Raw genomic sequence first — 21,727 nt, forward strand, 5'->3', positions numbered from 1 at the left:
GATGCTGCTGCGCCACCTCGCGTGTTCGCGCGGCCGTGCCCACGGGCAGGGTGGCCTGGTGCCCACCAGCTCACGGGACTCTCAACGGCTCTTGACCCGGGCACAGTTTGCTTTCTGCAGGTGACCATGCTGATGACCTGGGCATGGTTTGCTTTCTGCAGGTGACCATGCTCAGGCCCAGAGAGCTCGAGACCCCGACCCCTAGCACCCAGCTCGCCCAGGAGCAAGATGCGGGAACAAGAGGCAGGCCTTCTGGATCCTGGTCTTGCCGCCTCTATTTGGGCGGTTCCTTGAATATACCGCCACCCAGGGAGGGAGATTGGGGCCCAAGGTCTTCCCTCTGGATTCACTGTCCCCTACTGCATGGTCAGTCAAGCCTCTTTCAGACTCAGCCCGAGTTCTTTATTCTGAATCTCACCCCTGCTCATTCTGTGATCTTGTGCAGTGGAGCTGCCGCTAGTCAGTCTCCCGGCCCCGCTGGAGGGAGAGTCTGGGGATATCCTGTTTGGCCTTTGGGATTAGCCCAGAAGGTTGCATTTCTGGGGCCGAGATGGAGAGAGGGAGCCAGCTGAGGCCCCAGGCGTGGTGTCCACGGTCAGTGGGAGGATGGGGAAAGGTGAGGCCTTGGAGCTCGTCGAGAGGTGGCAGCCAGAGTGGGGGACCCGGGCAACGAGGACCCAGGCGCTGAATCCATGTTAAGCAAGGAGTTGCTGAAGAGACGTGGGAGGTGGAGAAAGTAATAGTACCCACCTTGTAGTGATGTTATGAGGATTAAGTGTATAATATTTATTAAGTGTTTTAGAACATTCCCGGCTTCCATTTGTTATAGGGAGTAAATAAACACAGTAGCCTTTGGAGATGCCTGTTAGGATTTGAATCTGTCCGTGGTGGCCTCCCACCCTGAGGCTGTGCCACCGTTGTCACTTGGAAGCAATGAAAAATGTGACATCAAATGACTGCATAAAGATGATACTTATGTAGCCTCCCCCCCAAAAAAGCACAAATTGAATTTTTTTTTTTTTTTTACATTATGACTATGATCCCCATCTTGAAATGTGTTTTGAAAGCTGTGAGAGTAACACATGGGTCATTTGGAAGGATGGTTGGCATGTCGCAGATCCATCATGTCAAGTCAGATGGCTGATTTTCCTCTCCCGAGCAGAATGTGGAGTGGAAATTTCCCACCAACCCGGATCCCAAATGCAAAAATTTCTAAAAGAGGGAAAAAGTAGGTCAGTTGACCTACTTTCCTCTTAAGTTCTTGCTTAAGCTATTCCAACTAAGAAATAAAGGAATCTTTTCCCTCTGTCTTAAAAAAAATTGTGCACTGGGTATAAAGTCTCAAAAAAAAAAAAAAAAGGATTACAAAGAGCAGCAGCATTATTTTTTTTTTGCTTGAGGAAAGCACAGGTCGTCGTGGTGTTTTCAAGACCTTAACTCTTTCCTTGCGGCGGTCTGCAGTTCCGTGCTTTGGACTCCAGCCTTTTGTGCCTTGTCCACTTAACACTTTTATTTTGGTTGTTTTGCTGAGTTTTTTGTTTTCTGATGCACAGGTGGGGGTAACTAAAACATGTGGGGAGGGACAGGGCTTGGCCATCTAGTTGGATTTGAGAGAACAGAATTTTTCTTTTCTATTTGGAATTTAAAAAAAAAAAAAAAAAAGCAGAGTGACCCCAGACCATGGTGCCTGTTGGTGTAATTGATTTCATATTCTTCTGATAGTCCCGTCATATCGCTGGTGGTTACAGAAGATGCTGCTGTCTTCCTAACTCTGGGAGGTTCCTATCATGAGTTAGACCCTTCTTCAACAAAAGCAAGCTATTTGGGGGGTACTCTTTGCTCCAGGCTCCGGATTCTAGTTTCCCACCTGTTCCCCAGTCCCGAGCTCATCCCGGGCCTGGCACCCAGTGCCCCAGCTCATGCCAGTGACACTGGGCTCACATTTTCCTGAAGGGCAGGCATGGGCTTGAGAAGGAAGACTTGGCGTCGGGGGTGCAGCAGCTGTCTTCACACCACTAATGTCCCTCAACCTGGGAGACGCCTCGAGGTCGGGACACGGAGCACGTGGTGCTGACTGTGGCACAGTCTGATGAGCTCTTGAGCTGTTAGTTGTCCCGTTGAGGAACAAGCTACCTGCAGGAGGCACGAGCACCCGCTGCTGGGCTGTGTCAGCAGAAGCCAGACAGGCCTCGGTCAAAACCGTGGCAGCGTGGACAGTCCAGTCTGATGGCGATGAGGCCGGGCGGCCTGACTCTCCCCCTCTCCCCTCCCACCTTGAGCGTCTTGTCTCTGCTTATCTGAGAAACCAAGGCGGTGGCTCTGACACCTGCTAGAGAATAAAGTCTAGTCTTTACAGTCGTGGAGAAGCCTTTTTTTGGAAATGAAGGCTCATTAATATTTATGTGTCATTATTAAAAGTTTATCAGACTCAAATTGCCTTCTGTTCAGTAATTAAGTTCTTTATAGGTTTACACGCCGGAGCATTTGCTTACACGTTACATTGCAAACGATGCTGCTGCTTTTGGGTGTTGCGAGTCACCCTGCCTGTCACCAGCCCGCAGGGGTGTCTCCTCCCCATGGGACAGCTTAGAACCGCTTCCCGGAGGGGAGGCGATGCGGCTGGCATATGCAGCCAGCGTACGGCTCCTCCTGAGACGTGCACGAGTACCCCGCCCCCGGCAGGCAGTGGGGCCTTACCCACATTTGCGCACTCAGGTTGTAAGCTTCGGTGTACACAGCAAGTGGAGTTCCTTTACTTTTCTCCGTTTCTCACCATATCACGAAGTTATCACCACCCCCTTCTTCCTTTCTGGGTTGTAGGGGAAAAATAAACTCTAGTCCATTTTGTGGAACCATGTCCTATTCAGTGGAGTAGTCTTTTTGGGGGAGACTAGGTCTTTAGGATTTTCTCCCCTCCTCCCCTGCTTCTCTGCAAGAGGGGGTCCGAGTATTTTGGGCTTCTCTGCAGTACGAGGAGGTTGTCAGGTGCAGGGCTGGACGCAGATTGAGGGTATGTGGCTGAGGGACAAGAGAGGCCGACACCGGGGTCTCCGCTCTGCTTCCAAGCCCTATACCCTGTATGGGCCTGTGGCCGTCTCAAGGTGCACAGGAGCTCTGCTCAGATCGGGGCATCCCTGGAAAGGGGGCACTTAGGCTTGTACTGGTCCTCAGGTGTACACTGGGTGCTCTCCATGGGGCATGGTTGGTTGGCCTCCCCTGGGGAGTCAGGCTGGCTTTTATGACTTAACAGATGATTTATTAAACTTTTACTTGGTGCTGGCTATGCCAAGTAAACACCTTATTGACTCCTGGCACAGCTCTCTGGAAGAGGTGGTAATACTGGCACTTAGGTGGGTACACAGGAAGGTTCATAGCCCGCCAGACGCTTGCTCACATGCACTAACTTGTTTAGCCCTTGTGGCAGCACCGTGTGCTTCCTGCTAGCATTGGTCCCATTTCACAGATGAGAAAGCTGAGGTGCAGCAGAGAGTCGAGGCCACCGGCCCGAGGCTCACTGTTGGTAAGTGGGGCCTGTGGGGTTCAAGCCCTGGTGGGCAGGCTCTGGAGTCCAGGCTCCCAGCTCTGAGGCCAAGCGGCCTTGTCACCATCTCACGGGCGAGGGACAGTGTTGAGTAATGGCCCGGGGCACGCGGGACTCAGGGAAGCCAGTGCCTCCCCAGGCCAGAACATCTCCTGCAGGAGGAAGAGATGGCTCTTCGGCATCTCAGGGCCGTGGGGCTGGGGGTTGCAGCCGCCATGCCCTGCTCTTGGCGGGGGCAAGTGTCTGCTCCTTCTTAGGCCGGCGTCACCCTCCCCCAGAATCCCTGAAGGGTGACCTTCACGTCTCCGACAGTCTGCAAGTCCTCGTGCAGTGGATGGAGTGAAGCGGTGCTGGGAATTGTCGAATCACCCGGGCGGGGGCCTGAGGACACAGGCTCCCTGTATAAGGCATTTCTGTAACCAATCTATTGATCGTTAGTATTAAGCTCCTGTTGTGTTAGATGCTGTGCTAAGTAGAGGGCAGGCGCTGGTGAATCCGACAGACAGCTTCCCTGTCCTCACGGAACTTACGTTCCTTTGCAAGTAACAGGAAAAAAAAAATCCTGATAGAGTCAAAAAAGGAAATTTATCTGTTCATGTGACTGAAAAATCCAAAGGTAGGGTCGGCTTCAGGCTTTGCTTGATCCAGGGAACTTAAGGTCTCAGCAGCAGGCCTTTCTCCATCTCTCAGCTCTGTTGCTCTAATGTTGACGTCACTCCAGGCAGCACCTCGGCTGCTCGTGTTGACGTCCAGCAGGCGGAGGGCACGCTCTTCCCTGGTGCTCGTCCCCACGTCCTGCCTTGTCGGGTCTGCTTTGGTCACGTGCTTGCTCCTGAACCAGTCACCCTGACTGGCCAGGCTTGAGGCACACGGCCGTTCACGGGGGAGAACAGAGTCCATCCCATTGCAGCCGTGCAGACTTGACGTCCCACAAGGAGGTCCCCGCAGCCCTCTCGTGCCGGAAGAAGGGCACCTGGTCCCTCGAGAGGGGCACACCCGGCCTGGCTGTGCTCTAGGGACAGTCAGTCTGGTCAGGAAGACAGGCATGACCCAAGTCCTGGACATGTGCTGTCGGTGAGGTTGGTGCTACCCAGGCCTGGGGCGCTGTCTGGCCTGCTTGGGGCCGGCAGTCGCAGGCAGGGCTGGACCTGGAAGCGACAAGCATGTCCAGGGGAGCCGCGGTCTCAGCAGCTCCCCACGGGAGCCCCGCAGGAGCCCCAAAAACTAAAGGCCTGTGAGCCTGTTCACCCCACAAGCTCGGTGGCTCTGGGAGCCTGGGAGAAACTGCAGAGGACAGAGGCCTAGTGCTTCGGCCCCTATCGGAACAGCGTCTGGAGAGCCTGGAGATAAGAAAGGGGGGTCACACGGGGCACCTGGGGGGCTCAGTGGCTGAGCATCTGCCTGTGGCTCAGGGTGTGACCCCGAGGTCCCAGGATCGAGTCCCGCATCGGGCCCCCCGCAGGGAGCCTGCTTCTCCCTCTGCCTGTGTCTCTGCCTCTCTCTCTGGGTCTCTCATGGATACATAAATAAATATAATCTTTAAAATTAAAAAAAAAAAAAGGAAGGGAGGTGACAGAGATGAATGGGAAGTAGCTCCTGTCCCGAGGAGTGGGCCCGGGGCAGAGCCGCGGTGACAGCCCTGGGACAGAGGCACTTGGGGACACTGAGGCCCCTGAGACGTAGACGGCGTGGTGGGCCCCCCGCACGCCTTTCTTTTCGGGGAGAAGCACTAATAGAGGAACGAAACAGGCTCGTTTGGTGACTCAGGTTAAACTCGGAGCCAGTGATTTCAGGGACCGCCGTGCAGGTGAGGGGGGCCAGAACCGAAAATCCAGAAGGTGTGGGTTGCTGGGCCCCTTCCGGCCGAGGCCGCCTTACCAAGGGCCCCCCCTTTCCTGGGGCCGGCGGCGGCGAGCACCCGTGGAACCTGCGAGCAGCCGGGTGCCTGAGTGGGGCGCGGGGAGGTGCCTGGGGGGCCGGAGCCGCACCTCGCGGGGTGCGGGCCCCAGACGCCCCCTGGGACTCTCTGTTACAGCCTCGGTCGTCATTGGCAGATCCGTCGGGCTGTCTGCGGTCCCTGGTTCCCAGCTCCCCCGGGATGTCGTGGCCCGACAGTGTCTGGAGACGACCTGGTCTCTGTGTCGCCCCCAGACTTTCCAGGTGCTGCGGGAAAGGCACACAAGTGTCCTTTCTTGTCTACCTGCTTTCAGAAGTGGTCTTGCCTGTCGGGGCCTCCGCTCCCTGCTGCTGCCTAAACAAGTAACCCTCGACGTGTCCAGTTCCTCCGGCTGAGGAGCCTCCTTCGGCCTGAGCTGGTGACTCTCTAGCAGGTGCCCGGTGTCCCCCGTCTCCATGTGCTCCCTTGTGGGCACCCGGGGTCATTCCAATACCCCACCCCCGCCCTCCGATGGCACCTGAGTGCAGGGGAGCCCATGGCTTGGCGGGAGCCAAGAAAGCCCCTGGTGGGCCGCTCACCTCTGGGCCTCGGCCTCGGCCTCTAGGGGTCCACTGCTGGGAACCCCCGGAAGCGTTGGATGCTGAGTGTAGCTGGGGCCTGGGGGCTCCCTTCTTACACTGATCATTCCCCCAACTTGACTTGCCTGCCTTGGCTGCCATCAATGAACTATTAGGGAAGACCCTCCACCCCCCCCAAAGCCTAGGTTCTGGGGTCACCTTGCCTCTTTTCTGGGCTGTGTTCTTAATGATGTTTATTTTCCAAACAACAACAACAACAACAACAAAAAAACCCTTACGTCTTACAGGTTCAGCTCCCTGGCTGCCTCTTCTGTCCCCTGTCCTCATACTTTATTATCTTTATGGAAAGAAACCAGGCTGCCCTGCATTTTGCGTATTTTCTTACTGTCCTTATGCTCAACCCACACTCCCGGTCCTCCTCCGTCCGCAGCTGTCCTGGTGACCACGCGTCTCTGTCCGAAGGGTTCTCGTGTATAGGTTGTGTGTCTAGCACCCGAGGGAGGTGAGCCTGCTCCCTATATTTTCTTTTCTTCCTCCTCGTAATGTTACATGTGATTCGACCTTGATGCTTTTTTTGTGGCTAATTTTTATGCGAAATTAGTTTTCCTGAACCTTTCAAGGGACACAAGGGCCAGGACGCTGATTTGGATTTTACGGAGCCTCCTCTTCTGTTGTGTTTGTGATGTGTCCACAAATGCGGCAGCTTGGTTCCTGGGGTTCCCCTCCCTCACGTGGGTCTGGACCTTCTCCTTCTGGCCCCTCTGTTCCCCTACTTTACTCAATTTTGAGTCCTCCCCCAGGGAGCGAAGTTGGCCCTGGAGGGTGTCCCCATGGGCCTCTTGCCCTTCCCCGGGGTTGGGGAAGGCGAATCCCGAGTGTCAGCTGTTGTTCTTAAGCCGGCCTCCTGCTTTCCAGGGAATTCCTGTTGACTGTCCTCGGGTCTGTTGGTCACCCGTGCTCCTTTCTTCTTCCTGTGGAAACACTTGGTGTCACGAAGGTCTTGTGTTGATTGTTTGTTCCCACCACCGTTTGTATCTGGGGTTCATGGGACTGACTTGCCACGACTTGGTTTTGTTGGAAACGTGGTCCTTGGACTTTGGGTTTTGTTCTTGACTTGTTCTGCTTCTGCTTTTATTACTTTTTTTAAAGATTTTATTTATTTATTCATGAGACACACAGGGAGAGGCAGAGACCCAGGCAGAGGGAGAAGCGGGCTCCCTGCGGGGACCCCGGTGCGGGACTCGATCCCAGGATCCTGGGGTCTCGCCCTGAGCGGAAGGCAGGTGCTCAACCGCTGAGCCACCTGGGCGCCCTTGCTCCTGTTTATTTTTATTTGGGAAATGCCGCCGCCGCCACCCAGATGCCCCTCCTGCCATGCACTTAAGGACATTTACAGGAAGGTGAGGTGCTTTAAATATCATTTGTGCTTCTCACTTTATCTCGTGGAGCATGTGTTAGGAGAGCCCCGCTGTTTCTAACTCTGGCCTATTATTTCTAATTGCTGCTCAGTATTCCATGGGGTGCATCTACCTAATTTTGCTCATCCTCTCCTGGAGTCGTGGGCACCCAGGTTGCCCTCAACTTATCAGCACCACAAATTAATCTGGGAGCCAATTACATTCCTTGCCCTGGACCCTTATGGACCTGTGTGAGGATTTCTTTCTAATGTATCACAGGCATGGGATTGTTGGACCAGAGGGCATACGTGCAGTTAATTTGATTAGGGGTGCCAGTGGCTCTCCAGCAGGCTGGCCGGGTCCCGGTTCCCAGCAGCCCTGCATGAGGGCTGCTCTCTCTCCACGTTCCACACCCCCATCCCCCAGGATGTGATAGGAGCCCCGGATCCCCTCCAGGACTCCCAGGGACTTGGGGAGCCTGGCAAACATCGTCTTCAGGCTGTTCTGTTTGCAAATACATCATTTTACCTAATTGTGGCTACATTATGCAGGCACACAGCACCTGCTAGATTTGCCCCAAAATAGGGGAACAGGGCTCTTCTACTTTCTCTGTGGGCTGTGGGGTGCAGGAACGTGAGCGGGGGCCTCTCTTTAATCCTTCTTCCCCTCTGCTCTTCCCTGCCTGGCGAGGACTTCTCACAGGACCTACCCCTTTCCCCTCTGGAGCGGGTCTGCAGGACTGTGTTCAGATCCCCCAAGTATTTACCCTAAATATAGAGGAAGTTCATAGGCTGAAAAAATCACTTTTGTGCATCTTTGCCAACCCTGGCTCGCAGGACTGTTTACACTGTGGCTCAGCAAGTCTCAAACTTGGCTGCATGTTGGGATTACCTGAAAAGACTGTAAACATTACTGACGCTTGTACCCAAAATGAATTAAACAAGACTCTGTCAGAGCGGGCCCGGGCTGAGAGCCGTGCCCCGGAGACTCCAAACAGCCAACACTGACATTTAAAGCTCATTAGTGATACTTCCCCGCCCCCCCCGGGTGATAACCTCCCCATCCCTCAAAGGACATTGACCGACTTTGAATGAATGTCATAGCGTGATGTGTGGGGAGGTGCAGAGCCGTGATATTTAAATACCTAAAATATTAAATATTGAGTATATACAGTGTGTGCACCTGCAGATGGGAAGGGCGTGAGGGAAGCTTCAGAAGGGGAAGCACGACCCATCCTGGGAGCACCTGTGTGCTCCTCCCCGTGGTGGTCCTGTTCCTTCCCCCAGGCGGGATCCCTCTCCTGAAGGCGTATCTTCTCCAGCAGCTCGTCGCTTCGTTTATTGTTTATGTATTAATCTCCAAATGCTATGGCCTTTGGCCTCGTGTGCTTTTCAATTTAATAGAGATGGAACTAGAGTGTAGTTATTTTTTAATAATTAGCTTGTTTCACGCTTCATTGGGAAAAAAACAAAACAAAACAAAACAAAACAAAACAAACGTGCCCTCACTGCATTTTTCCACCTCTGTTGTTTGGAGGCTGTACCACTGTCAGTGCCTATCTTTCAGCGTTTACTTTAGAGGATTTAACATGCCTATTTCACCGATTCCAAGTTGATATCCGTCTTTACCCTCTTCCTAAACACACGGAATTTTTATTTTTTAAATTACTAAGAGTTTTCGGTATTTAAGTAATCTCTGCACCCAACGTGGGGCTTGAACTCATGACCCTGAGATCAAGAGGCATGGAGCCAGCCAGGTGCCCCCTCAACATTTTTTTGAATTTTTTAAGTCCAGTGATTCTATTCTCAACTGATCCGATGTTGTCATTATTAGAATTCTTTTTAAAAATCCTCAAATTATCCATTATTGGTATTGTTTTGCAGGTCAGTATATATTTTTAAATTACCCTGCAGGCTCTGTGCTCATCTTTCCTTGCAGCCCGTCAGATTCTCTGTCCGGGATCAAATTTCTTCTACCTGAAGCACATCCTTTAGATTATCCTTGGGAGTCCATTTTCTTGTTTTTTTTTTTTTTTTTTTTTTTTTTTCTGAAGATCTCTCTATTTCGTCCTTCTCCTTGAAAGACCGTTTCATTAACTACTTTCAATAACTTTCAATAACTTTCAATAACTGTTATTATTATTATTATTATTATTATTATTATTATTATTATTATTTTCTCAGCACACTGAAAATCTTATCCGGTTGTCCTCTGGCTTCTGCTGTTGCAACCAAGAAGTTAACCATCAGTCTCATTGTTCGCTCTGTGGACAATCTGCGTTTTCTCTCTGGCTGACACGAGGTCGCCTTGTGCAGTTTCAGGGTGATGCGTCTCCGATGGCTCCCCAGTCATTCTCCTTAAATCCCACCTCCTCTCCTCGCCTGTGTGCCCTGGGATCCAGATCCTACAGGCGCTGGCCCTTCCGGCCCTTCCTTCGTGTCTCCTGTCCTGAGACTTCGATTGAGCTTCTCTTAGGTCACATTTATATGCATGCGCTGAGGGGACCCCTTCTTGGTCTGGGCTGTGACTCCTCACTCATCACCCCCCTTGTCCTCCCCCCACCTCATGGGCACTGCTTACTGCTTGTCCCCCGGGATATCCCCCAGAGCCCTGCTTGGCATCCCCCTTGGTTGGTGCTCTCAGGCCTGCCCTAACTTCCAGAGGCCGCAGCAATCTCCTCCTTCTGTGTCTTTGACAGCACTTACTTGTCCTGTGCATGAGATAACACGCTGTAGAGCAAAGAGCACTGGACTTGGAGTCCGAGGACCTGAGTTCAGATGTTGGCTCTACTTCTCACTAGCTCTGTGACATTGGGTAAGTCCCTTTTCTTGCTGACCCTCCGTGTCTTCAGGTATGGACTGATGATGATCGGGATGTCGGGAGGACCGAGGGAGATGAGGACCACAGGGTCCCCAGACGGTGCCCAGGGCTGGCTGTGACATGGGGCTTCTTACGTAACCCCAGATGTGTCCTTTTGCCCCCCCCGCCCCCCCCGCCTCTGCATAGAAGCCATCCCCAGCCGACTGGCGGTCTGGGAGCTGGAATCCAGTGCCACCGCTGTGCACATGTAGCCATGCAGCAATCCTTAGATGAAGAAACCCTCACAGCCTTGAGATCCCTGGCTTGGGTGCCTCTCACTCATACCCCCCGAGGCCACCTTTTCATCCTTGAACATTCTCACCTTCTTCTTCTTCTGTTTAGGGAACATCAGTAGTTTCTCATCGCCCACGACATGAAGTCCAGAATCCTTGGGGCCTGGCCCCAGCCAACCTCCACTCCCTGCATATCTTGCCCCCGCTACGTCCCGTCTCCTACTTTGGCGCTCCCTCCTGTCACAAAGAGCCATGTGCTCATCTCTTCTGCGGACACATCCTTGCCTCGCACCTCTGCCTTAACCTTCCTGGTCTCGCTCTAGCGGTCATTTCCAGCCCTGGCACCAGAGTGGGGTGGGCTGCTTCCCCCAGATGCTCCCCACAGCCCCTGTGACCTTGATCACCACCGGTTATGATGAGCCTTTGTTTTTTTTTTTTTTTTTAACAACAAAAAAAATTGGCCAATCTTTATTTCTGTCCAGAGTCAAAGCTTCTGGAAGGCAGGAACTGTTTCTCATTCAGGGCCGACTCCCAGGTGCCCAGCATGGGGCCTGGCTCCTAGAGAGTGCTGCGTACATAGCTCCTGAAGGGAGGAAGGAAAGAAATCATGGGATAAACTGCATTGCCCATTGTTGGCGGCTGAGAATTGGCCCAGAAGGCATCTGCTGTTGCGTCCTCCAGTAAGCATTCCAGAACAGCTACCCCGGAGCCCCGTGTGGTTAAGGCCGCACCCCTCAGCCAGCCCTGGTCGTTGGCAGAGGTAGAAAGCTTCCGTGATGTCTGGGGAGCCAAGTGCTCACTCCCCGGTAGGAAGGGGTAAGGTGAGACCTCCCCCTTTGTTTCCTTAGCCAACAAGTGGTGGAGTGTTTAGAAGGGGCTGAGGTGGGATGGGAGGCGGCATGATTAGTGCTTAGTTCCCAATACACTTGGTTTCGAGCCGATCTGGGGAGACAGAACACGGATGAGGAGGGCAGAGTGTGAACGGGCAGGAGAAGGAAACAGCTTCTCCTGGTAGGTATCCTACAGGCCTCCCAGCCACCAAGCAATTCTCCCGGGCGTCAGGTTGTCTGTGGAACGGTCTCCACCATCCTGAACTGTGAGGCTATATTACTTGTGGCCTTGGGCCAGATTATAATTTTGATTTCTAGGTAAGTATCAAAGAGTGGGGGCAGATTTCACAGATGTTTAGTGTTCCAGATGCCTGGATGGTCTTCCAGGGGCAGTGCAGGCTGGGGCCCAGGGCCCTACACAGTCCCCATCAGAAGAAGTCACCCTCGACAGCTTCTCTCTGGGAGATTTGGGGGCGTGGGTGTGAGCAGCACAGCCTCGTGGTGCTATGACCATTGCACCAGGTGACATGCATCCCTGGTGCAGGAGCGGGTCCCTGGGTGCAGCCAACACAGACTAGTTATGTACCTTAGATAGTCATCATGTCCTCAGGCACTGTGGTGGCCATGCTCACGCGTTACTTGACATGGGCTCGAACAGCCTCACCATGTGGGTAGTGTTACTGGGACCACTTAATAGATGAGGACGTTGGGTTTCAGAGAGACTTAGGTAACCTGCCCAAGGCCACCGAGGGGACAACTCTCTGAGCTGTGATTCTATTTTTATTTTTTAAAAAAGATTTTATTTATTTATTTGAGATACAGAGAAAGAACAAGCAAGAGAGAGGGAGAGAGAGCACGTGAACAAGGGAAGGGGAATAGGGAGATGGAGAAACAGACTCTGCACAGAGCAGGGAGCCTGACGTGGGGCTCGATCCCTGGACCCCGGGATCACGATCTGAGCCAAAGGCAAGACACTTAACTGACTGAGCCACCCCGGGCATCCTGCCTGGGCTGTGATTTCAGTCCATGCTTTTGATTATTGCTCCAAACAAGCCCCCCAACATTCCAGGTACTTGGGGCACAGAGGTCCACCTTTGGTGTGGCAGGTTGGGTCTTCCAGGAAGCAGAAGTGCAAGAGATTTACTGGAAGAAATGTCCATGGAGAATAAAGGGGAGAGGGAGCAGGAGAAGGTGGGGAGAGTGTTTGGACGTGGTGCAGGTCTGATGCCCATGAAGGGAGGGTGGGAAGGAAGGGCCGTTGGGAGGAGCCTGGCTCAGGGAAAGTCTCGCTCTAGCTGATGGGAACTGCCCCCCCCCCAGCAGCCACTGCTCACTGGGGGGCCCCACCCTGGGTGGGAATAGTGGGCCCCGCGCCCTGAGTCAAGGACACTGGGTCCTGTACCCCCTGTGCTGGAAGCAGCCTGGGGAAACGATGCTTCGATGCTTGGGAGCTGGATCCTGAGCAGTAGCTGGAGGCCCTGAGCTCCGGACATTGCTCCTTGCAGGAGCGGCTCCTTTGAGGGAGCCTGACAGCCCGCTCCGCTCCTGCGGCTGCCCGGGCTCTGTCCCTGAGCCCTTCCCAGCCTGTTTGCTAATGGACTGCAGCATCTGGGCAGCCTCCTGGGTAGGAGGAGGCTTCCTGACTCCTTCCTGACAGAGTTCAGCAGGTTGCACCCTGAATAAAGGGGCCCTGCCGTGTGGGCTGACTGTGGGGAGGAGGGATTGAAATGCAGAAATGTGGGTTTGGGCCATTTTGGCCCAGGGAGGCACCCTTTTCAAATTCCACCACTCAGAGGGACCTCTGTTTCTTACCTGCACAAAGGTGGAGGGCAGGTGAGCCACAGCCTGGGCCTCCCGGGAGCGAGGAGAAGGGGTTCGGTGAGGGAGGATTCAGGGTCCGTTGGGACGAAGAGGGCTGGGGATGAAGCTTCTGCACAAAGGGCCTGTGGTGAGGCGCCAGTCATGGTGCACGTGGTGGGTGAGTGAGTGAGTGAGCCCTGCCAGGTGGGTGGGGGTGGGGGGTGGGGACCCCGGAGCCCAGTGTCCCTCGTTCCCAAGCTTGGACTCAGCCGCAGTCCAGGGAGGCTGTTCACAGGTTCTAGATGGTAGAGACAGGACTTTGTCCTTTTGGTGTACCAGCCACTTTCAGATATTAGAAAGTCGAGTCCTGCTCAGGTTTGATTGTTCGATCTCTTACCCGATGCAACACTTCCCTCCGCCCCACATTCCAGTCAGTTCGGAGCTTTAGCTTGAGGTGGGGGCTGTGGACATTTTCTGGTTCTTCTTCCTCCCGGCCCTTGGGTCTCATCTGTCTCTCCTGACTTTTCTCCCCACCCCAGCCACCTGTGGGGTCCAGGTCTTCAGGCACTGGGGCAGGGAGGTGGGTGAGGGACGGTGCTGAGTCTTCCGACAGATTCCAGGTGGCTGTCTTGGTCCCCCTTTGGCCACTGTTGATCCCTGGCTGAAGGCACTAACGTCCTGGGGGTGGGGTGGGGTGGGGGGTGGGCAGCCCCAGGGTGCATCCTCCTGCCTATGTGGGGATTATGTGCGGATCTTGGAGGGGGGTTCCCACTTCCTTCCCCCTCCCCTCTCCCTGGTTTCCTACTTACATAGCTTGGTTGGGGAGAGGGTGGCTCACTTGATTGCTTCTTGGTAAGTCCTGGGCAAGGAGGAAAGAGATGGCCTGCGTTTGTGTTGGCTGTCTTTAAAAGAGGGACATGTCACAGTGTGGTTGCCTCTGTGTCCTCTGGGCACAAAAAAAGGCCTGTAGTAGGTGAGCAATGACGGGGGCGGTGGGGGGACAGGGGGTACCTACGGGAAAGCTTGAGAGTGGCTCCGGGGTGCAGTGGGGGAGAAGTCACAGGTGTGCAGTGACTCTCAAGGGCGCAGGACCTTCCACCCCTTTGCTACCTGACTGTCGATAAATGACCCACCGAATGTCTGCAGAGGGCAACCAAGTGGGGGTGTGACAAGGACAATAGGTTTCTCCTCTTCCCACAAACATGGTAACAGGTGCCAGCATTCCCATGGTGTTTCTCAGTTTACAAAATGCCTTCAAATTCCTTACCTGACCAGAAAGTCATAATGTGCCCTTGATGTAGACGGATGAAGATGATCGCTTAGACGTCAGAGGACGTTGGAGAAGTCGAGGTGTTGGCTGAACATCACGCGGTCCGGATGAAGGCAGCCGAGCAGGCCGTCTAGGCTTTCCGGCTCTTGCCTTCTCCCCGCCCTTCCCTGCCCTGGGAGGCTGGTGCCCACGAGTACGGCTTCCTGGGCTCTCTCTGGATGAACCTTTCTGGGGATTGCCCACCGACAAATAAGCAACTCTAGGGCCGGCTCCGACTTTCACACCGCGGTGCAAGCAGATGGTGAAGGACTAGCAGAGCCTGAGAAAATCGTGCCTTTGAGCTGTTTTCCTGACGGCCACAGATGGATGGAGGAAGTCTTTTACTCTGGAGGACATAGTGTGTTCAGGTGCTCACTCTCGGGCGCCGGGCGGACAGCTGGGGCCGTCATCGTGAGCTACTCTGCTGTTGTCATTAAAGCAGGGCTCTTAGGTTCTCCGCAGGGCAGTGCTTGTTGACTTGTATTTGTAATCGATAGATGCTCTAATTCTGGCTCTTTGCTAAATCTTTGCTTACCCAATTAATCCAAATTAGTGTGGCTTAATTTGGAGGAAAGCGTGCTAAACTCAGGTCCTGGTAGAAAGTCTGCCCCCAGGCTCACAGCTGGTTGCTCTGGACCAAGATGAGTCCTCGGTGGGATGAGGCAAGTGCCGGACAGCTCCTGAGGCCCCCTCTTTCCTGACACCCTGGAAGGAGGATGCGGGGCAGGGATGAGTCGGGGAGAGTGGCAGGGGAAGGGTTTGCTGAACCTACTGACTTTTTTTTTTTTTTTTTTCTTTTTTAAACCAGGAATTATTAGCCGAGAAGATGCAGAAGATCTCCTTGAGAACATGACGGAGGGAGCCTTTTTGGTCCGGGTCAGTGAGAAAATCTGGGGTTACACCCTCTCCTATCGCCTGCAGAAAGGGTTCAAGCACTTTCTTGTGGATGCCTCTGGGGATTTTTACAGCTTCCTGGGAGTGGACCCCAATCGCCACGCCACGCTCACCGACCTCATTGATTTCCACAAGGTATCCTTCAGAGGGGTGCTGGTCAGGAGACAGGACTGGTAGAAACTTAAGGGGAAGGAGCCCCAGACTGCAGGTATTCTAAGAGATGAGGTGGAGGGGGCGCAGGCAGGCCCCGAAGGTCCATAGGATCACAAGGATATGGAACATTGGGGTGCATGAGAGCAGAGCTCGTCTAGACAGGCCCCGGGGCCTGCTGTTCTTCTCTCTGGCTTGCCCTCTGACTAATGCAGGCACCCCCAACCCTGGCCTCTAAGCTCCTCTCACCTCAAGTGTCTGAGTGCTCCCTGCTGTCACCCCTTAGGGAAGAGCTAGCCCACCTTCTGTCCAAGCCCGCAGCTCACCTGCAACTCATCCCCCCGACTCCTGCTTGAGGACATTCTAGGCAGGCCTCTGGCAGCTTCGCAGTTAGCCTAAGCCTAGCTGTCAACCCTGCAGCTTGGGAAGCTTTCCTAGTAGAGTTCCCATGTCTCTTGTTCCAACTACGAGGATCTGTACGTGTGTGGTACATGCGTGACCTTGGGCAGGTTCCTTAGTCTCACTGAACTTTAGTTTCCTGGCCAGGCAAATGGGTGTAGATAATACTTAGTTCGGATCCCATGAAGCAATGTCTGCCACAGACTCCGTAACTGTGAAGTGCTGTTTCTTGAACTGTGAAGTTCTTGTTTTCTGGAACGCTCTTCCTTATTTGTCCCCTTACTGTAGACATCTCATTAGGGAAGGTGTTGCCTTCCAAACAATCTATGTAGACAGAAACGACTTTTGTGTTAATGGGGCTGTTCACACAGGAGTCATGGGAACAAGCCAAAGGTGGAAATTGGTGAGCCACCAGGGCCGGAGAGGGATTCTGGGAGACAGAGCCCTGGTAGCTGCCCCCTCTACTGGAGCTTTGCAGCTGTCGAAAGGGTCACAGAATTACTGGACCATCTCGTTGGGTTTTTGCTATAATAGGGACTCTTGGATTTGTTTTGCTTTTTCTTCTTGGGTGTCCCCAGGGCTCTAGGGACAGTCCTTAACCTCCTTTCTAAGTAAAGCACATGGAAAATGACCCTTGTACAAGTACCTAGACCCTGGGTGGAGAGGACTCCTGGGACATTGGACTAACCGGGGTAAGGGCAGATTTCTCCCTGTGTTGGGAAGAGCTTTCGAATAACTCTAGGAAAGACAAAGGGAGGGCATGTGTGGGTACTGGCACCTTCTCTGTGGCAGGCGTATGCCTAGTTCTGTCCACCCATGTTCTCACTGCCTCTTCATGTTAGCTCCGCGAGGGAGGCATCCTGGTCCCATATCACACATCAGGAAACCAAAGCCAGGGAGCTTGGGTAGCTTCCCTAAGTTTTCACGACTGGCACCACTCGGTCCAAGAGTTAATCCTCAGGCTGTCTGCCTCCTAAAGATTGTGCCTTTTCCTCTGTGCCACGCTGTCTGGTTTCCCTGCTTTGGAGTGTTCAAGCAAAGGAAAAAGGTCAACCCTCAGAGATGCCATACTGTGGTTCCTGCATGGGAAGCCTAGAAAAGGTGTCCTTGGAGGTCTTTATTCTCTTCCAGATCCAGGGCCGGGGACTTCCAATTTAGTTTCTCCCTCTCAAGAGGGAGTTCAATGCACATGTGGCGATCTCGTGGCCAGCGTGTATAAATTAAAGTTTTAATCACACAATTAATTTATGATTACATTCGAAGAAGAATCAAGTATGACACAAGGTGAATGCGTGTTCACTTCAAATCTCCATTTCCACCCTCCACCTTGAAGTATTAGTTTGCCATTAGTTTGCCAAACACTATCCAAGTGTTTCCCGGGCATTAACACAGAAATTTATGTACATAAGGAAATGCATAGTTTTGTTATTTTCCACATAAGCTGGACAATTCTTTTTTTTTTCCTAATTAAACTATAAATTTAATGCAATTCTCCACCCTACAAATACACCAAGAAGATGGGGGTTTAAAAAAAAAAAAGAATTTTCCCAAAAAACTGAAATGTACAAGTTTAGTCAGGGGAATTCTAACACATAAGGGTAGCGGCATGGGACGAACCAACAATTCTTTACCAGTAGCTCAGCAATTTGATTTTTTAGCAGGATCAATATATCAAATGGCGTATTTTTGTTCCAAGCATGGTCGCTGGAAGCAGGCTGCTAAATTTGAAATCCCAACCTCATTACTGTGTGTGACTTTGGGGAACTCCTGAAATTTTCATGTTTTAGTTTCCTCTGTCAGGTGGGTTTCAGAATCTTACTCACCTCCTTGGGGTCACTGGCAGGTTTCACTGAGCTGTCACTGTGCAACGTGCTGAGACAGTACACCTGACATTTGTGAGTTATCAGGACATTGGCTGTTACCAAAATGCTTCTAGTCGGTGCGTGTCCCGCATCCTCATGCCTGCCCCGTGGTATTCTCTGATGGCCACTGACACAGGTCTCCACGACCACGAATAGGGCTGTGGAGATTTGTTCGTCTATGTCACGTTGGGCACAGGTGCAAGTATTTCTCTGGGATGGATCCGTCATACTGGGATTGCTAGATGGAAGATTATGCACATTTTAATTTGAAAAGATCTGCCAGATTGGCCTCCAAACATGTAGCGCCAATTCCTGTGTCTGCCAAAACTAGATGAGGCTGTTTCCCCACACTGCTGCCAACCCTGGAGCTTATCAGTCATTTTAATTTTTTCCCATCAGATGGGCAGATGCTCTATCTCACTGTTGTTTAGCTTGCATTTCTCCAATTACTACTGACACAGAGGATCCTTTCATATGTTTAATGGCCACTTGGAGTTCTTACGTGGATTGTCCATTCCTATCCTTTGTCCTTTTTCTACTTAGATGTCTCCTTTCTTACTGACATGTCAATTCTTGCAGCAACTAAATTATGCTTTTGTTATGTCTCTTCTGCTCCTCAGGTCTTCTATTGACATTTTTATTTTTATTTAAATGGGCACTCTTTTCATTTATAGGTTCTTTAATAAAAAAAATAGCCCATACTTTAAAAAAATATTTATTTATTTTGAAAGAGTGAGTGAGCGAGTGAGCATGAGCTGGAGGGGCGAAGGGAGAGGGAGAGAGAATCCCAAGCAGACTATGCACTGAATGTGGAGCCCGATGTGGGGCTTGATCTCATGACCCTGAGATCATGAACTAAGCTGAAATCAAGAGTCCAACATTTAACTGGCTGCACCACCCAGGCACCCTATGAATAATAGCCTGTTCTTATTTCATGGATGATTCACCTTCTTATTCTACTGAGGAGATTAATACTCATCCCTTAAAGGCTCTTTCCATTTGTTTTATAAACCTGGTATTTTCTTGGGAGTCAGTTCTGTTGTTGAGTTTGGCATCTTTCTTTTATGAATAGGATTTCCTTAAGTGTGTATAAACTTTGAGCCATGAGGTGGTGTCTGAACTTTGAATTTCCTATTTATCCATCAATGGGTCCAGTCCCTGTTTCCCAAATCCATTCTCTCCATCCTGTAAGGGTTGGAGTTGTCAATGAGTAGTTAATCTTTTGGGTATGGGAATATCTGAGCTTTTGTGGTCTCTTTGGCCTCCCAAGGAAGGGTGGTGTCTCTCCTCACTTCCCGGTCTGCCTGTGGCAAAGACCTTTGCTGTCTGGGGTTCGCCAGCCTGTCCCTCTGATCCTTACTCCAGCCCCCGCCCCACCTTAGCTCCTCTGACAATCGCATCCTGTAGGTCTTTTGGTCTTCAAAGATTCTTTAACATTTAGCTTTGTTGATGGCCTTCCTTCTTATTTTCCCATATTGGATTTATTTCCATTTCTCAATATGGCTTATTTCTGTTTAAAAGCAGATTTTTTTTCCTGTCATTTCTATAAATTTGAGTGAGGAGGAGGCAGATACATATTCATAGACTTTCTATCTTGAACTGGCCTCTCTCTGGTAGATGTTTATTTCCCTTGCTTGGTTATAAGTAATTCTTCCTTTTTTGTTTTTTCCTTTTAGGAGGAAATTATCACTGTTTCAGGGGGAGAGCTGCTACAGGAACCCTGTGGACAGAGGGACAGCCCACCAGACTACCATCTGTTGTTTGAATGATTCCCCCCCACTCCCCTTATCAATGGGCCTTCTTTGGGCATCCATTTTTTTTGAACTCAAGAACTTCCCAGCTCAAATCCCTATGAACTCCTGGAAGATCCCCACCATCCAGAGGATCAAGTAGATTAGTATGTCTCAAGGGATATGAAATATATGGCATATGTGCTATTGGTCCCCGTCCCGATGCCCAGGACAGAAATTGCTAAGAGCTGTTGCAACTCTTTCATGAAGAGTTTAGTTATGACTTCAGAGAATGAAGCCTATTTGCCAGCGCCACCCTAAACTGAGCTTCTAGAGCACACGGGTCGTCATGTTTTAATAATCCAAAATAATTCCAGTGCCGAACTCTGAATTTAACAAATGGAAGACATTCAATAAATGTTTGTTGAATGAATGCAGTTCTTCTGAAAGTTTCCCAACACTCAGCAGCGAAGTTTCCTAGTAAGGAAACATCCTACCTGTTCTGTCTATAAGGTCATGGAAAGTATAGAGGAAATATTGCAAAGGATTTGTGTGGAAAATATAGATGCCACATCTTTAATGATGTACATTATTGCCCTCATTGATTTTGTCATTGGGATGATTGCCCAAGGCTTCTGAGACCCACCTTTCAGAATAGGTGACTGACACTGCGCTGCCTTCCTTATTTGCCTCTTCTCTGCCACCGTCCCCTGGTCTAGGAATCCTATCTTGACCCTGGTTGTGCAATAATGAGGCAGCGGTTTCGTGTATTCTCATAGATGTGCCCCAAACCTGGGGTGAATTATAAATCCAAGAAAGCCTTTGCTGTCTAGGATTTGGCCCTCGTTATGTAGGTTACCCGAATAACTACATCTGCCTTCATAGTCCTTTTGATTCTGATCTTTGTCTTCACTGAATCTGAGTATGGTTTTCATATCAACAAGAATCTTCCAGTGACTCTGCAGTAACTCAGGGATGCTGTCTTCATGCAAACTCAGGTGCTCACCTTTATGGATATATGCATGGAGGCAGCATGTTAGGATGGGAATATGACAGTGGAATCAAGCAGACTTGTGTTCAAGTCCCCACCCTGGAACTTAACTTGCCTTTTAATACTAGTGGCACCGTATTTGGCGGGAGTGAAAGGATGGATGGGCCCTGTGCATTGTCAGTGGACGGGCTTACCTCATTTGATAGTCATGTCCCACATCTCTTCTGCTCTACTTCACCTCTTTCCTCCCCTACTCTTCACATCTTTGGCCACTTGCTTCACCCTGGTCACCAGAACTGCAATTCATTCTGCACCGACTCTGTTCTTTCTTACGGGGCCCTTCCGCTTCATGTCGGATGAGCCAATGCCACCCTGCCCCATGCGGTACTTTGGGGCCCTCGTCTCCTATTGCTGCAGATGCAGAAAACACCTGTGCAACCGTCAAAAGCAGGTGATTAACTCCGCATGGGGTGAACCTTGGGTCAATGGGAGACAGCAGCAGGTAGGTTACCTCTTCTCCCCTCCTCCTGCTGGGGGGCTGTTCGGACAGGCAGTTCTACAACTTCTGAAAAGAGAGTCCTGCAAGACGGAGCAACTTGTGAAGAAAACAAGGAGTGGCCAGATGAGGTCCGCCCCCTCCTGTCCATCCCTGCTCCTCTCTGCCTCCCTCTCCGGCTCCCCGGGCAGGAGCGATTAAGTGGCAGCACATTGGCCTTCGCTGCAGGCTCTGCCTTTTAGGGAAGCCAGGATAAGGGCCCATCATACTAATGCATTCGATAATGTCAGCCTCACAACCTGGCTTCTGTCTGCTGTCTCCCAGGGCCCCAGAATGAATAGAACAAAGAGAAGGGGAAGGAGAAACCTGCTTCTTGAACGCTGCCAAGGTGCTTTCAAACCATAACCGATTATGGTCAGATTTCCTTCTATTAGACTTCTGTTCTAGTTGCCTTAGAGGAACCGAATTTTAGTTTTGGCCGTGCTACTTACTAACTACATGACTTTGTTCAAGACATTCAAGCTCGTGAAGGCTCAGTCTACCCGAGGAGAGGATTTTCTGTGTAGCCGCCACGAGTTTTTTTGGTGGGTCAGTTAAATGAGCAGTGTGAAAGCTCTGTCTAAATGGAAGGCATTGCGGATAACAACCCCAGAAACAGCAACAATTATTTTAGGCTTAACAGTGATGGGGCAGGGGAATGTGGTGTGATGACTTTCAAGGTGTTGGAAGAAACTTCTTATTCCAAGCACCAGCAGCAGCTC

The 21,727-nt window shown here is 51.6% G+C and overlaps 1 protein-coding gene across 2 annotated transcripts in view; it reads left to right on the forward strand.

The window, feature by feature from the left end:
• The window catches only part of SH2D4B (SH2 domain containing 4B), an 83,419-nt gene extending 62,473 nt beyond the window's left edge, over nucleotides 1–20,946 (forward strand). Inside the window, exons 7-8 of one of the 2 annotated variants that reach the window (XM_072823801.1) lie at nucleotides 15,253–15,473; nucleotides 19,426–20,946. In XM_072823801.1, coding sequence (XP_072679902.1) covers nucleotides 15,253–15,473; nucleotides 19,426–19,518 — 314 coding nt within the window. In that variant the 3' untranslated portion in view covers nucleotides 19,519–20,946. The remainder of the gene's footprint in view (nucleotides 1–15,252; nucleotides 15,474–19,425) is intronic. The other variant, XM_072823802.1, reaches the window with a different exon arrangement.
• Nucleotides 20,947–21,727: the final 781 nt, after the last annotated feature.

The sequence above is a fragment of the Canis lupus genome, chromosome 4 (genome assembly GCF_048164855.1).
Source record: "Canis lupus baileyi chromosome 4, mCanLup2.hap1, whole genome shotgun sequence".
In the NCBI taxonomy this organism is placed as follows: domain Eukaryota; kingdom Metazoa; phylum Chordata; class Mammalia; order Carnivora; family Canidae; genus Canis; species Canis lupus.